A 15,537-nucleotide genomic window follows, 5' to 3' on the forward strand; every position below is an offset into this window, starting at 1 on the left:
ACCTAAGATTAACAGAATATGGAAAAAAATTATGGGCCAGTAGATAAATCAATATGTAAAGAGGATGTTTTGATGAAACAGAACCCCTATCACACAATTCATATTACAGACATACTTAGTGTAAACTGCATTTATCCACCTGAAGCGGTTTAGTCATCTTGAAGTAACCCATCAAAAACTATTCTTTGGTATCATTTCACACCCCAAGTAGTTTAACAACTCAGCTTTTATTCCTGGAAGAATCATGTGAACTAAATCAAAAAGAGAAGATCTGAGGATCTGTTAGATCTACACAATCATTGCAATCAAAGCATGAAGAGAATAACCAATATGGTATTTAGCAGAGGAATCTTCCAAACCACGTTAAATTGTATTTTTATTCCCTTTTCTGAATCAAAACCAACTTACTTATCAAAACTGTACTGAGCCATTCTAGCAATGAAAGAGGCTTCTCCAACCACTTGAGCCATTCTGCCGAGAGCTTCACCTGCTGCACATCTCAGAATCGGGTTAGGATTATCGAGGGCACCCATGACCAGCGTCAGAGCAGATTTGCGGACTTCTTCTGGTCCTAATGTGCTTTTATTTTCAGCTAAACCCTACATGAAAAAAAAAAAACCATTCCAAATCAGGGGAGAAAAGGAAAATATAAGAGCAGTTTTGCTGTATTTGAGATTCTCAAATAAAAATTATGCACTTCATTTCTTTCAATTATTTATCCTAAAATAGAGTGGTTGAAAACATTAAAACACAGAATCAACAATACACTTAAGTCTTACATTTGCCAACACTCTACCTATTTCACACACAGAAAGAGCTCTTGCACGAGTCTTTTTTAATCAAATGCATTACAGGGCTATATGCACCCTAGTGCTACTGAATCTGAGCTAACTTTACACAGGATACCCTAGAAAAAAAAAGAGAAGCTTTAAAACCAAACTGCAACATCTCTTTCTATCAGACAGGAAAACCCCAGCTCAGTTATGTTTCTGCAAGAATCACTTAAATCAAAGACATTCTTGTTACATTAAAGTATTTTTTTCCTTAATAATCACATCTTTGCAAACATTTATACAGCCTGTTCCATGAACATTCTACAGAACAGTAACACTAAACTGCTTCTACAGCTTCCTTGGTTCCCACATGTCATTAACAGTACATCACCTTTCACTACAGATTTCAAGAAGTCTTTTACTTTGGGAAAAATAATTAAACACACGTGAAGTACAAACATGGCATGTATTATAGAGGAAGAAGTTGATGGCTCTACCACAGATTCTCATTTCCTGTTCTGAAATCCTTGTTTCAGCTCAATTTTGACAATTCTTTGGCCATTTGGCATGACATTCCAGGCATCTACCTCAGAATCTACTTTTCAACTTGTAGCAATGTGGTTCACATTTCTAAGAACAAAGCAAGGAAGAAAGGTGCTGTTTTGCCAATGTATTTTGCCTATCAACCAAGGACACAGAACCCCAGCAATAATTAGCTTAAACTAGGCAGCCAGTATTTTTATGGCGAAATTCAGACAGGAAGAAAATCATCCGATCTTTAATTGCAGGCTGGCACTTCTAGAAGCGTAGCTTCCTCAGTACAGAGGACTTAATGGTGCCCTGAAGATGAAGAAGGATGACAATGACAGATGTTGTCCAAAAGACTCATGAACGGGACACTATAGAAAACAGTGACAAAACTAGAAATGCTTCAAGAAATTTGACTAGTAGAAAGAAAATCCTATGCTCTAAGACACTGTCCCACAAAGCCTCGAGGCAATGCAAGTCACTGAAACCAAGTATTTCTCAGGAATATTATTCGTGACTTGGTGTCGCTTCCTGACTTGACAGCATGAGTTCGGATTTCCAAGTGTAGATGGAGAACACAGAGCTGTAACTGAAGTCAGTGGGACTGGAGATAAGCATCTAGAATTCTATGCAGCAGTATGGAGTTTTAAGAAGAAAAAATTAAGACCTCCAAAATGGAAACCCAGATCTATTTTTATTTCCATGAGCCTCATCTGCACAATACTCTCTGACATGAGGGGATTTTTGAGTACATGGGACAAAGTACTTAAACCCGTAAGTACACTGCAAATAAAATTACAGAATTGAAAAAGAAAAAAAGACAGTCTGTATACTATAGAATGCCAATTCATCTGTTCTCTGTACTGACACATGCAGGCAAGACCTCACACTAAGATCTGAAAAATTTCAATTTTGGTATTTTCAAACTTTTGAATGCTGAAGTGGTAACTTTAGTAAGGTTCTTCTAACTTTCTATGAAATACAAATCGATGAACCAAGCTGCTGAACTGTGGCATCCATTGTAAGTTTACAAGTTTTACCTTCAAGGCACTAAGAACAGCAGTAAAGATATTTAGCTGCACAGCTTGCTGGCGAACACCTTTAGCCTGTTTGACACATTCAGCAAAGTGATCCAACATCTGTAATCTAAAAGAAAGGAAAGGATATAATTTAAGTGATATCATTGCAAAACACAAACTAACACACATCTGGCAAAAAACCCACACACAACAAAAGGTCGTTTTAAACTCAGTCACAGAATTTATGGAATGTATGCTTCAGGGGCTGCAGAAGGTATTCACTTTAGGTAGAAAGGGCAGAGTTATTCTGAATGTCCCTCTGCTGGTTCTTTTAGCTCATCCACAAATGTTTATTATTCCTTTGGAAGAAACCACCACCAAGAGGAAGTGAATCTTCAGATACATTTGGCTGTATAACTAGAAAGCTATGAGCATAAGTGCAGAAAAACGTTGCCTCTCCATTAGCATTCAAAATAGTGTTACCCTCTATATTCCTATTATTTTTCCTACTGTTTTCCCAATTTAACCTCCATTTTCCCCCCATGTAACTATGCCAGAATGTGTTACTGGGAGGAGGAGTACTTCCTAGAGGATACCAAGAACAGAAGTATAATGAATACTCTGTACTCTCAACTACTCGGCAGTTCCGCAGCCAAATCCTTCCATAGCCAACAACAGATATAGATTAAGCTGAATTACTGCAAGCTGGCCTCAAATCTATCCTGCGCTCACTGCACACTGAGACTGACTGCTAGGAAAAAACTGCTCCCATCTGGATTGCACTGAAGGATAATTTTACTTTGAAATGCATCTTAGAGCTGCTTTCACTCTGTGCTCAGTAACAAATTGGCTGAATAAACTGAATGACTAAAGTAGTCCTGAGAACCCAAAACTCTGCAAAGGTAATGTGGAACACAAAGGAAAATAAGCTGAATTCCATTCCCTCTTTTTCATGATGCAGAAAATCATTTGTTGAGTATAAATCAAATTGTCTTATTCATGGATCACAGATGGAATTCAAGGGATGCCACTGCTACATTTTGAAGGCTGATTTGAAGTTAATTGCAGTGGATATTTGTGCAGGAAATTTTGGTTGCAGAGATATTACTGCTGTCAAATGCAGTAGGAGGAGAGAAACATCTAATCTCCACCTCTGAACCCTAATCGTCAAAACTGATAAAACTCAGGAAATCATCTTATTTCTAAGCTAAGTAAACATATTCTGGAATCCTGAGACACAATGTTCAGAGCCACAGAGTTCAAATACTGAACTCTGAATTCAAAGACAGTTTGTATCAAAGTAGACACCTACTTCAAGGAAACAAAAATTGAAACATAATACTATCTAGAGAACAAGGCATTAGATTCTGAAATTGAATGCTGATATAAACTGACCTGTGTTTGTAAGAAACATGAGGAAAAACCACACCAAAGAGAGCCACAGATGCATCGATGACAGATACTCCTAAAGGAAGGGGACCAGGTACAGCTTCACCAGCAGGGATGCGCAAATAAATAGAAGATGGATCATGTTCCAAAGCACCACTTCCAGATGCACTGTTTGGCTGAAGCTGCAAAATGCCACATGAGTACCTCTGAACATACCTTTGCACACAGAATTTGGAACTAGAGATAACCAAAACATGTATGCAGTGGCTTAAAACAGTAAAATAGCTTACAAAGACCTGAATGCAACTGCAGTGTCCCCATGCATACACACACTAGCATTTACAGGGCCAGTAAATCCCAGAGGGTCAAAGCAGTTAAAAGCTGGAAAAATGCACAAACTGTCACTCCCGGTAGTAAGAGATGGAAATCAGAGAAAAGCAGAGGAATTCTGGTACTAATAGTAGCTTCTAAATCACTAACTATGAAGTGACATTTCAGAAAAAAGGTTATTTGTTCAGTGTCTGAGCGTTGAGTTACAATACAGCACATTAAACGATGAGTTTGGGCTCTAATGACTCCCTACACAGAAAGATTCAGAAACAGTACTAAAATTACTAACAATCCTATCATCATGAAAATACTTCTTAACCATCATTCTTTCAGGAAACACAATTATCTGTTCTCTCTGAAGAAAAACTTAGTTTCATAACTTGTTAATTATTCAATCATGAAACAAAATTAGAATCTAGTAGCTCTGTATTCTTCTTAAAAGGTCAGAAAACAGAGCAAACATTTGCTGAGACCTCCATATCACTAAAAAATAAAACATGACCAAGCACAAGAGATGCCTGTGATGCACTACAGGGCTTCAGTTACCAACAGTGACAGTTTTACAGATTAGAAGGGTTCTTTTATTTAAAAAAAAACACAAAAGAAACAAAAAAAACCAGGGGTGGGCAGTGTCCCAAAAAGCTCTGTGGACTGAAGGCTGCACTGAAAGTCTACTATGTCCACCACAACAAACGAGGGATGTTTATAAAACCCTTTCTTTTGCTTTGACCTGCTGATCGTTTCTCAGAAACAGTTTCCCCTTGGTTTCTCATACTTGATATCAGTCTTGGCTTTTGGATCTGCTCAGTCAAGACAGCCGCCTTCTGAGAAACCTTGCCATTATTAGACAGGCTGTGGCAGAACAGGCGTTTTCAGCCCCTCCCTTCTTACACCAAGAAATTTCCGAGAAGCCGATTTGCAAAGTTTATGATGGCACAGCTCAGCAAATGCTCAGAAAAGCTAGTTGTCTAGGGAATACAGTTCACTGAGAATTCAGAAATCAGAACAGCATTATGAAGACAGAGATACATTGGTGGATATACCCAGACAGACAAACGTGGTTTTTTTTTTCTCCCCATGTCATTACATCGTGAAATATATGAGAGTAAAAGGCTTGAAAAGAGGCAGCCAGCCCCTTCATAGTCTCACAAATTAGGAAAGTAAAGAGAAGGCTATTACCAGATAGTTTCCTAAATCATTTAGCATTAACAAATTGTTTCCTATGCTACATTCCTTCTCCAAGGGCCATATGAAAAATGGTAACTAGATCAATATTTACTAGTTGATCTGAAAAAAATTTATTGAGAGACCTCCATAGCAATACTTGTTTCCTTTTTTAAATTTTTAGTTCCTGTTGCAAAGACCCACCCTTTTTTAGAAATGCACCAAATCCCTTGTAATGCCAACACAATTGCATCAATGCTTCCAAATGAAACGTGAGATTTCATACTACACCTATAAAAACAGCTAAATCTTGTTTTGCTATAAGACCGTTTGCAATACTTATATTTTGACAACCGTTTCACTTCAACCAAGGGAAATAAGAGAACAACTGCTAGGCTAGGACGATCAGGGCGGGGCAGCACAGGGAGTGTTGTTTTGTTTTATAGAAATTAAGTTACTTCACTAACCACAACCATATGAGTAGCGTTATGCAATTTGTATCTCAGCTATAGGCAGTTTTTAATCAAAACACCACACTGCAGATGGAAGGACTTACATCTAACACACTGCTGAAGTAAGACTGAAAACAAGGTGTGAAGTTTCAGTTTTAGAGGGCTTCCCCTGCACACACATCACACAGACAGTGCAGATAATTCATTATTCTTCTAGTTTTTTATTACCTGATCTTCAATAGACTTATGATCCGTTTCCTGCAGCCAAGAGCCAAGAAGAACACTATCATCATAATGACAAAGAGACCTTAGGAGCGATGTGGTTGTATTAGCAGAGTTGTCTGTCAAAGTAAATTCTGCTACCAACTCTCGAAGGAGCGCATTAAATGATCCTAAAAGGATGGACATTAAAAAGAATCATTGCTGCTTATCCAAAACCTTTCAGCTAGCACTCAGAAGTTACAAACCAAAGCATGTACCATTACCTCGATTTTACAGGCAGCAAACAGAGAAGTAAACCTGACAAGACTAAAGTTGACAGCAAGGCTTCAAACAGAACCCTGGGCTCCCAATTCCCAAATCAGTATTCCGAACCAACAGACAGCCATCCCTTCCAGGATGACAATCCAGATCTTGCAAAAATTTGCTCATCCACATGATCATGTAATTTAATGAATTAACAAAAACAAGCAAAACCCCAAAAGCTAATCATTCAGAGCATGTGACAGTGCCCAGCAATTTAATAATAATAGCATAAAACCGTCTAATAGATCAAATCATGTTTAAAAAACAAAAGAAAAGAAAACCAAAAACAGAAACCAACACTAAATCTTCATTCTCACATCTGCCCTTTGAGCATACTTAGAAATAATGCTGTCCATCTTTGAAGTAACAATGACACAAAACACATAAATTTGAGCTCAGAACACGATCTCCATACTTTCCCGTATCTCTCAATCCTATAAACAGGACTGAAACTTTTATACTTCAAGTGTTAACCTAATATTTTGCAATATTCATACTCTGTAGTTAGACTGTCATGATGACATACAGATGATGAGTAATTTAGAACAAGATTCTTGGAGATTCCTAGTATTCTCCTTTGAATCTTACATCTGCTTCAAAGGCAAGCATCAAAAATAAATCAAAAGGAGTAAGTAGAATTTTTACTTTAATAAAAATTGTTAAAAAATTATATACCTTCATAGGTCTTCGGAGGTAACAAAGCCAATATATCATAAAGTCTTAAACGGACCATAGCTGCACTAGCTTTGAGATGAGCTCCATGGGCTTTAATTACTGATGGAATGCTATAGAATCAAAAGAGAAAAGAGACAACCAGAAGTACCACAGTTACTGAAGAGTATTTTCAGATTTCTTTTCACAAGATACATCTCTAGCCAAGACAAGAAAGCAGTGTTCAGAGAACTACTCTGAGAACGTTACTCAATTATCAGTACATTTTCAGAGGTAACTACAGAGCAAACATCTTTTTTTTTTTTTTTTTTTCTCCTAAAAAACACACACTGCTGTAAATCAGAGACCAGAAGCAACTCCTATTTTAATCGGAGTAGGGGGGCACATGGACTGGGGGAGACGAGACAGCAAACCATAAAACCCAGCCCAAAACTGTGCATTTTCTTCTATTCTGTAAAATGTTGAACATCTTTTCATTAGTACATTTCATACAAGGAGAGTTTATTGTTTAACATCTACTATACAAGTATCTTAGTTTTCTCATTTCTTGCACAAGGATAAGCAAACCATGAATTCAAAAGCTCACTGAACTGAAAATCTAAAACACAGCTAACAAAAGTTACCACGGCAGGCCCTTCAGCACAGACTATGCAATAAAATACTTTTACAAAGCTAATGACCATAAACAATTTTTTCATATTTTCTTTTCCAACACGGACAAGCAGCAACAGTACTAGGTCAGAATAAGAATAAAAACAAATTAGTTCTAGTATTGGAGGTCCAGGAAAAGACAAAAGGGAATAAAGGGCAAAACCTGCCTACTTACTGCGACATCATTGTCATGGCACATTCTATGGGTGTCATCAATTTCCTGATCACATCCTCAGTAAGGAGCTCAGGGCAGTGAGCAACAAAACTTCTCATAGCTAGTAAAAAAGTAGTTTAAATTAAAATTTTATTGAAACAAATATAAAGCACAAGCAAGACACAGATCCTAACAGAACATAAAAAAAGGCAGCAATTAAAAATATTATTCAGAGATTGTGTGACATGCCCATAAAACTATATGCCAAAACCAGGTCAAATTAACGAAAATCTGACACATCTTACTCATTTTCAAAGAAAGAAGGGAAGTTACAGGAGTTCTCTATAATCCTTGGGATATTTGCTTTGGTTTACTGCACACTTGTAATCTCAAAGTTTGAAATTCTTACCACACAGAGCTCCAGCGCGGCCTTCCAGCGTTACTTGCCAAGTAAAAGAATCTCCTCTTGCCTTCTCTGCTTCCAGTTCCTTCAGAGAACGTGGAAACACATTTCGCCATAGCAGCAACATCTTAGGCAGATGATACCGAACAACAGAAGGACCTATGTTAAAAAAAAAAGTGACTGTATAATAAAAACCTGTATTTAACTGTGTGAAAAAGCTGCCATGAAGGCTTCTGCTCTTTAAGCTATTTTTCTCCTATTTCACTTCTCTACTTTTCTCCCTACCTGAACACTGAAAAACAAAGGAAAACCTTTCTCATTTCTAGGTTGAAAGTACAGCAAATAAATACTATAGGTAAGTCTGTCTGTTGATATCTGTACTAAAAATAGGAAACAGGCAATTCTATACATTGTCATGCATATATGTAACCACTGCCAACTGTCTTTTTACTATCTTTTTATTCTGACTTCTAATTTTTTTTAATATTACTATTTTGAAGGCAAGCTCACTGATAGTTACTGATGAGGTAACTAGTTTAATGGTCAAGTTTAAAGAAAACTTCTGAAAAAGCTCAAGAAGATCCAGTGCAAGAGCATTAAAAACACATTGAAGAAGGACAACCAAAAAGGCTACACTTGGAAAAACATGACAATGAGCGGGCAAAAAAAAGAGACAATTTAGAGAAACAAGATGAAACACAAAATGCTATTTGCTAAGAGATCCAAATACTGCAGAATGCATCAGAACTTTATCATATTTTCCAGTTAAAAAAAATACCCAAACAAAAAAACCACTATTGCTGCAAAATTCAAGGCTATCCTTCTAACTTCTCAAAATATAGCTTCTGATATTTCTGTGATGGCAGATATGAACACGAGGCTGGCTTTTTTAAAAGACAACTGAATGCCTTTTAAACTGGTAACGCTTCTAATCAGTACTGTTGCCTATCAAGAACCCACATGCAACTTGTTGGACTACTAATTACATTTTATTTACAGACCATTTCTGCTGTACCACAGTATTGAGGAAGGAAGACTATGGGCATTTTTCCCTTTTCATAGAATGACTAAAGGCTGGGCTTCCAAAAACAGAGCAGAAAATTTTCTTTCTTCCGCTATCCTTCAGATTACATGAACATTAATACTTCACTTCTTCCCAGCATAAACAACACTGCTGATACAATGTTTCCCTTGGTATAAATTACTCTTGTGCTAGATAATGGACTAATTATATGTAGAGACCATTTGCCACAGCGGATAATCAGAAAAGTTGGACAAGCATTAAAATAAAACAAAATGCAACCATTCTTACAAACCTAAAGTCATAAGTGCTCCAAGTAAAAGCCATCCAGCTTGAGTCCGCTGCAAGGAGAGTCTGCTGTTTTGTGCAGCAGTTCGTAACAGATCCTCAGCAATACTGACCACCATCTGCAGCAATGACAAAAAACAATGTTTTTTAAAAAGTATAAAATGAAACCACTGCAAGCTACTGCTACACATCCACCTTTACAGACTATGAAGATATTTTCAAATCGTTTAAACTGACCTTCCATAAAGAATGAATGCAGATTACATTTCAAGCAGATGATCAGTGTTTCACATATGACAACACAGACAATAATACTCTTTTCAACAATTACACATTAATATGCCAAACAAGAATGCAAATTTGAAAGAGAGGAAAAAACCTGGTAAATATTGCGACTGAAATTCTACAAATGTACGCTCTGGTCATTGCTCTCTTGCTAGGCATAAAGCATTATCGAAATTGAACTTAACTCACTACCATGTCACAGATTTTGCAAAGCTATTAGTTCTAGATAAAAAGGTATCTTTTATACACTCACAGATGAAGCACTCATTATCTCACCTTTCCTTTGGCATGAGGAATACCTAAGGGACACTGATGCACACCACCTAACAAAGCAGCCATTGCAAAACTGTAGCCACTAACAGCCTCAGGGGAGGTCTTCAGATTGTTGAGTCTTTCTGCACATCTATCTAGAAATGGAGTCAACTGAAAAGGCAGTGCCACGGCCACACACCGCAAGCACCACGCAGCAGCAAGTCGAGCAGCCATGCTGGGATGAAGAAGGACCGAAGTTACTGTCTCCAACAGACCTACAGAAAAGAGAGTTTACAGTCTTAAAGTTATGATGTGCTCTTTAATATACGCAGACAAGTAAACTGAATTAATGCTAGACAGGCAACATGAAAGTTAAAAAAGAATTAAAAGTACTTGAATTTTATGACTTTGCCCTTTTCTTTACGGAAAGACAGACATATTACTCCACGTCAGGTTTTTCCAGCAAAGCTGGAGCTGCCAGAGCCATACCACTGATTTTACTACTCAAACAACTGAAAAGAGGCACTAACCCTACACAGGCGAACAGACACGGGATGAGGCAATTCCTACAACCTGCCCACCTTTTACAGATTGCCAATAACAGAGCAACAGTAAGACTAATTGTTGGTTTTGCTTTGCATTGTAGACAAGCACATGCTACAGATGTCACTGACTGCCATACTCCACTTGTGACACAGTGCTGTCTCCCTTGCACCGTTACTACCTAGCACACTTTCCGAACCTCCATGCCTAGCTAACCCCACCTTCTAACTGTGAGCTCTTCAGTCCAACTTGTTTCCACACCACCTTCCTTCGTCCAGATCTCTAACTTTGCAAACTCCTACTCTGAAGCTCCCACTGCTGCCTTATCTCTTGCTTTCTTTGTACCTAGTGAACAACTTCTACCTGCTTACTTCATAGCAGCTAGCAGAAACACCACTGAGATACAGTCCCCTCTGTTCTTACAGAGCACCGCAGCCAGAAGGAATAGACACCAGCAGAGTCTCCCCTATCCCATAGTTGGGGCAAAATCAGTATGAGAAGAATGTCATATGCATCAAGACAACAATCTACATAACTAAATGTCTAAAGGAGCCTGCACCTCTACTGTAAAAAAACTTAAAACGGCAACACTACACTACAAACATGGATTCAGATGTTAAACAAGAAGAAAATCCCAACAAACCCTAGTCAACTTAACCCAAATAACCAGCTTTTTAAAATGGGACTATCCACAGCTTCATCTTGACAAAATACTCTTAAGCTCCCCACAGAAATTTGATATCTGAAGGCAATACAATTTTCCAGGAGCAAATACTTCAGACCTCATATAGAAAACCAAGGTATTTCCTATAAAACTATTGTCAGAACCAAATCAATGCAAAAATCACAACTTTACAGCTTTAATCAGCCTAAAAAAAGAGCTTCAGACAGTCTTTGATCAAAACAATTAATACTTTGTCAAACTTTAGTTCAAGCTAGAGTACTGAACACAACGAGCTGGACAAATACAGCTACCTGGGAAGTACTACAGGAAGAGCCAGTTTCATCAACTTATCTTACATATTAATTTTTTATTTAACTAAGTTTAATGATATTTCATAATCATTGCTCAAATGTCTAATTTAAACAATTTAAATTTATTTGCATACCAATAGAGGGTTCTTGGATAAGAGGAGATGCAGTGGCATTTAGACTCTGAACGAGGCTACCCAGTTCCTGGAGGGCACACACCATTACATGCTGGCTTGCAGCAACATCAGCAGCTCCTGATTTATTTTCACTGTTAGCATCATTCACTACTGCTTCTGCAGAAAAGAAAACAGAAGTATCCTGCTTAACTACCATTTGAATCACACCTGAACAGATACAGGATAGAAAGACAGTTTAGTTTTGACATCAATCTTACATTAAAACAAAAGCCCATGTTTGGCCATAGTAGGAACTCGCAAAGCAAACACATTTTGAAAAGAAAGAGTTTTACAAGTATCAGCCAAACACTATCATCCAAAGGCCATGAAAAAACAGATGCCCAGCAGTTACTATGGACAACAGAGTGCTAAGAGGTAGGATTGATAATACAACACAGCAAAAGCAAGTATACACATATACAGCATGTGTGGATTGTATGTATGCCCAGTAACTAAAAGTAAAATCTTGACATATCTAGGTTCTGCATACAAATTTGCATGTACATCTATGGAATAAAACTGAAAGCAAACAAAAAACAACTAAACCCAGTAAATAATTAATCACAACCTCTAATCATCTTAAAGATATCCAATTAAGTTCCTAGATCTCACTGTAGATTCTTTCTCCTATACAATATCCCAGAAAAAGTAAATGTCACTTCAAAGAGAAAGGACTTTAGTATCCGCTTAATGTTTATATGTCTACTACAATTTTTTTTCCTGGAAGTAATACTTATTGTTATCAGAACCCTTTTAAGGTTCTATATCTACCCTATCAAAAAACAGTTATGAGAAGAACCTGCAAAAGTTTCAAAATCAATTCCATTTCCGTATGTTAAACATTACTTAAAACTCAAATTAGATGGCAGCAGCAAAGAGGAAGAAAAAGCTGTTTGGTAAATGCATTGTTGTGAAATTCCAGTTTACTTTCTCAATCTCTAGCTCCAACTAACTCATTTCATAAGAAACAAATGCCAACACAGTTTTGTCAGTCCTCTTAGTGATTACATATTCTGCAAAGGGGTCATATTTATCTTCTCTAATTCCAGTTTTCACATTACACCTTTATTTGTCGCCTGTAAAATCCAACCGGGTATTAGTACAGGGGGGATACAAGGACCTACAAGATACTGACATACAAGATCTTCAACACTGGTAGTGAAGAACTCTGCAACTTTCAATACAACCTATCCCAAGATAGACTGCAACCACACACCGTTTTCCCCATTTTCATTCCAAGCAAATGCAATGTCAAAACAAGCCAGTTGTACACAATCACTTTTCAGGTAGAACCTACATTTTGGATATCATATTTCAAACAGAAAGCAGCTGAATCATCTTTTACCACCACAACAAAATTACTCCTCACGGTAGAAGAAAGCTGGAAAAGGGCTGATCCAGTATAATGACAGTAACTTTCCATTGGTCTCAAATACAGAAAAATGGTTCTCACCCACTGCCTTCATTTGTTTGCCAATAGCTTGACATATATCTTTGGCAGCTGCGATCTGTGCTTTCTCCCCAAGTAAGCTGCCCACAGTGGCTCTCAGGATAAAGGACACACATCTTCGAGAGTAAACTGCATCCACATGGGTCTGAGTAGCACGGGGATGGGAGACCAGGTCAAGTACATGCGACAAAAATGTAGCAAAGTTGCGTTCCAACCACTGACCTCCTAATGTTGTAACAAAGACAACGTAGGCCTGCAAATGCAGAAATTAGGTACAGATCCAATTAAAACAGAAACAAAAGACTAAATTCAGTCACCAAAGACTAAAGACTACAGTTATACTCATGCATAAAGCAGTACAGTAGCAATACCAGCTAGTAATAAGCAACCCTAATGAGGCTAAGGAGGAGGAATCAATCCATTAGCCAGGTCTTCGTCACTGAAGCTAAACTGTTGCCAGTGCCAAGTGTAGCACCTACACTGCAACATACACTGTGAACTGCAAAAGACACTTTGGATGACAGCAAGACAAACCAGTTCATTGCTCTAAGTATGTTTCTTTCTAAAAATTTTAAGTGCATAATGTCAATATCAGCAGCAACACGGATGTCTTCTAATTCACAACGAAAGCCGGGCATTTTTGCCGAGTTCACTTGAAAAAGGCTGAGAAAAATAAGAGTTTCACAAAATACCCTACAATCAAAAAGCTCTGGATTCTGGCAAGTTATTGCAGCATATTGAAATATATGTCAGAGTCAGAATGCCTGAATTTGAAAAGATGCTGCTGTCACCTTTCTGAAGCTCCACCTTTCACAGGTGGAGCTTTCACATTCAGCAGATTTCACCTACTCAAGACAGACATATGGAGAGAAGCAACAGTTTAACAAATCAGGGCTGCAAACTTTACCCAGCAGCTGAAAAAGAGAGCCAGCAAACACAAAAGGACAACACTGCGTCCTCTCTAGAAAGAAATTAAATTTAAATATGGAGCTAAAGTCTTTAACGTACTAAGTTTTCAAATACTTTTGCAAATTAATCCCACCTAATATACACTGGTCAAACAAACTTTCCTTAGCAAGTATCTTAATCTATCATCACTGCACATAATAATAAAAGAAAGTAGCTTAGGTGAATGACATGGCATGTACATCTCACAAAACAGGCAAGTCAAATTAGACTTGTGAGTTAATTTACAAGCAAAGAACAGAAGCGTGCATTTTTCCTACAAAAGGGTTACATTTATGTATAAATGTCACTTTATTAATATTTTTAAAAATTAAAGCTTATGACAAACCTGGGTAACACCAACTCGCACTTCCCTATTGACAGATACTCCAACTTTTAACATCTCTCCACCACTCTTTAGGAAACCAGATCCTCCTCGCAGAAATCCTGTGGCCATGAGCTCCAAGACCTCCTCAAGCGTGGCTCTCTTCACATTCTGTCGCATCACTTTTGCGAAAAGACAAGTAACCATTTAATCCCGAAGTTCCCAACAATACAAGCAATGATCTTGAAACCAGGCTCAGCAATTCAACTGTCTTGCAAACACAGACCTAGCCAACATTTCAGGCAACAGCTTGTTTTCATGCTTAAAAAATAACCTACTTTTCCTAGGTGATTTTTAATAGTTTGCTCTCTCTTTCTCTGTATTACTACAACAGGGATTCTGCGCTTTTTATTCTTTTTAGTCTACCATTCATAAAACCAAACAATCTATCTAAAAGCCTCCATCTACCAGAATAACGATGTAGCATGCAACACTGTCACGTAACTGAAGGTGCAGTTTGTCCAACTGGAAATGGAATCCAGAAAGACTTGTACCTGTAGCTTGTTTTGGTATCAGTGCTGTAGCCATGACTGTTCCCAAAAGCTTTGACACTGCAACTCGCACACCATAGTTCGAGTTTTCCAGAGCTTTAAAGCACAGTGTTGCAACATTCTCTAATTCAGCAGTCCACATAAACACTGCTTCATTCTGTAATTCCAGCAGACACTGTAGGAAAAAAAAAAAATAAAAAAAGACTTGCTGAGAACCAATGGAGACCATCCTGACCTTTTATCTAAGTATCAGTGTAACTGTCAGGTTATTCAGCAAATACTTTAATATTTTAAGAATAAATTTACACACACACACATACACACTCTCCTGTTTACTCAGTAACTTAGCTGAGTAAACAATCAGAAGACTCATGGAATAGGTAACTACTTAAATAAAATTTTTAAATAAAATAGAAAAGGACACCAAAAGAACTATGTTATCAAAAACCTTTCTCACTGAAGCTAACAGCTAATATATTCTACCTCATATTTGTTCATATGTTTGGGGAAGACAGTACTACAGTACCTCTGTTTACAAAAAAATAAGTCAAATGTCTCAGCCTTCAGTGTGAACTAGGACTCACCTTGCCCAAGTAATTATCAAATTTCCTGTAATAAACAACAGGTCACAGTTCAACTGCAGGTACTACACAGTCACACCACAAGAAT

The 15,537-nt window shown here is 37.6% G+C and overlaps 1 protein-coding gene across 6 annotated transcripts in view; it reads right to left on the bottom strand.

Annotated features, from left to right (window-relative positions):
• Nucleotides 1–15,537, bottom strand: part of HEATR5B (HEAT repeat containing 5B) — a 59,137-nt gene that overhangs the window by 37,350 nt on the left and 6,250 nt on the right. For all 6 annotated transcript variants that reach the window (XM_040612107.1, XM_040612108.1, XM_040612109.1 and 3 more), the window contains 13 exons: nucleotides 14,872–15,043; nucleotides 14,342–14,499; nucleotides 13,051–13,300; nucleotides 11,559–11,714; nucleotides 9,931–10,181; nucleotides 9,377–9,488; nucleotides 8,067–8,219; nucleotides 7,679–7,778; nucleotides 6,856–6,965; nucleotides 5,884–6,047; nucleotides 3,716–3,891; nucleotides 2,342–2,447; nucleotides 409–599 (listed from right to left, as the gene is read on the bottom strand). In XM_040612107.1, coding sequence (XP_040468041.1) covers nucleotides 409–599; nucleotides 2,342–2,447; nucleotides 3,716–3,891; nucleotides 5,884–6,047; nucleotides 6,856–6,965; nucleotides 7,679–7,778; nucleotides 8,067–8,219; nucleotides 9,377–9,488; nucleotides 9,931–10,181; nucleotides 11,559–11,714; nucleotides 13,051–13,300; nucleotides 14,342–14,499; nucleotides 14,872–15,043 — 2,099 coding nt within the window. The remainder of the gene's footprint in view (nucleotides 1–408; nucleotides 600–2,341; nucleotides 2,448–3,715; nucleotides 3,892–5,883; nucleotides 6,048–6,855; nucleotides 6,966–7,678; nucleotides 7,779–8,066; nucleotides 8,220–9,376; nucleotides 9,489–9,930; nucleotides 10,182–11,558; nucleotides 11,715–13,050; nucleotides 13,301–14,341; nucleotides 14,500–14,871; nucleotides 15,044–15,537) is intronic.

Source organism: Falco naumanni, chromosome 12 (assembly GCF_017639655.2).
Source record: "Falco naumanni isolate bFalNau1 chromosome 12, bFalNau1.pat, whole genome shotgun sequence".
NCBI classification, from domain to species: Eukaryota; Metazoa; Chordata; class Aves; order Falconiformes; family Falconidae; genus Falco; species Falco naumanni.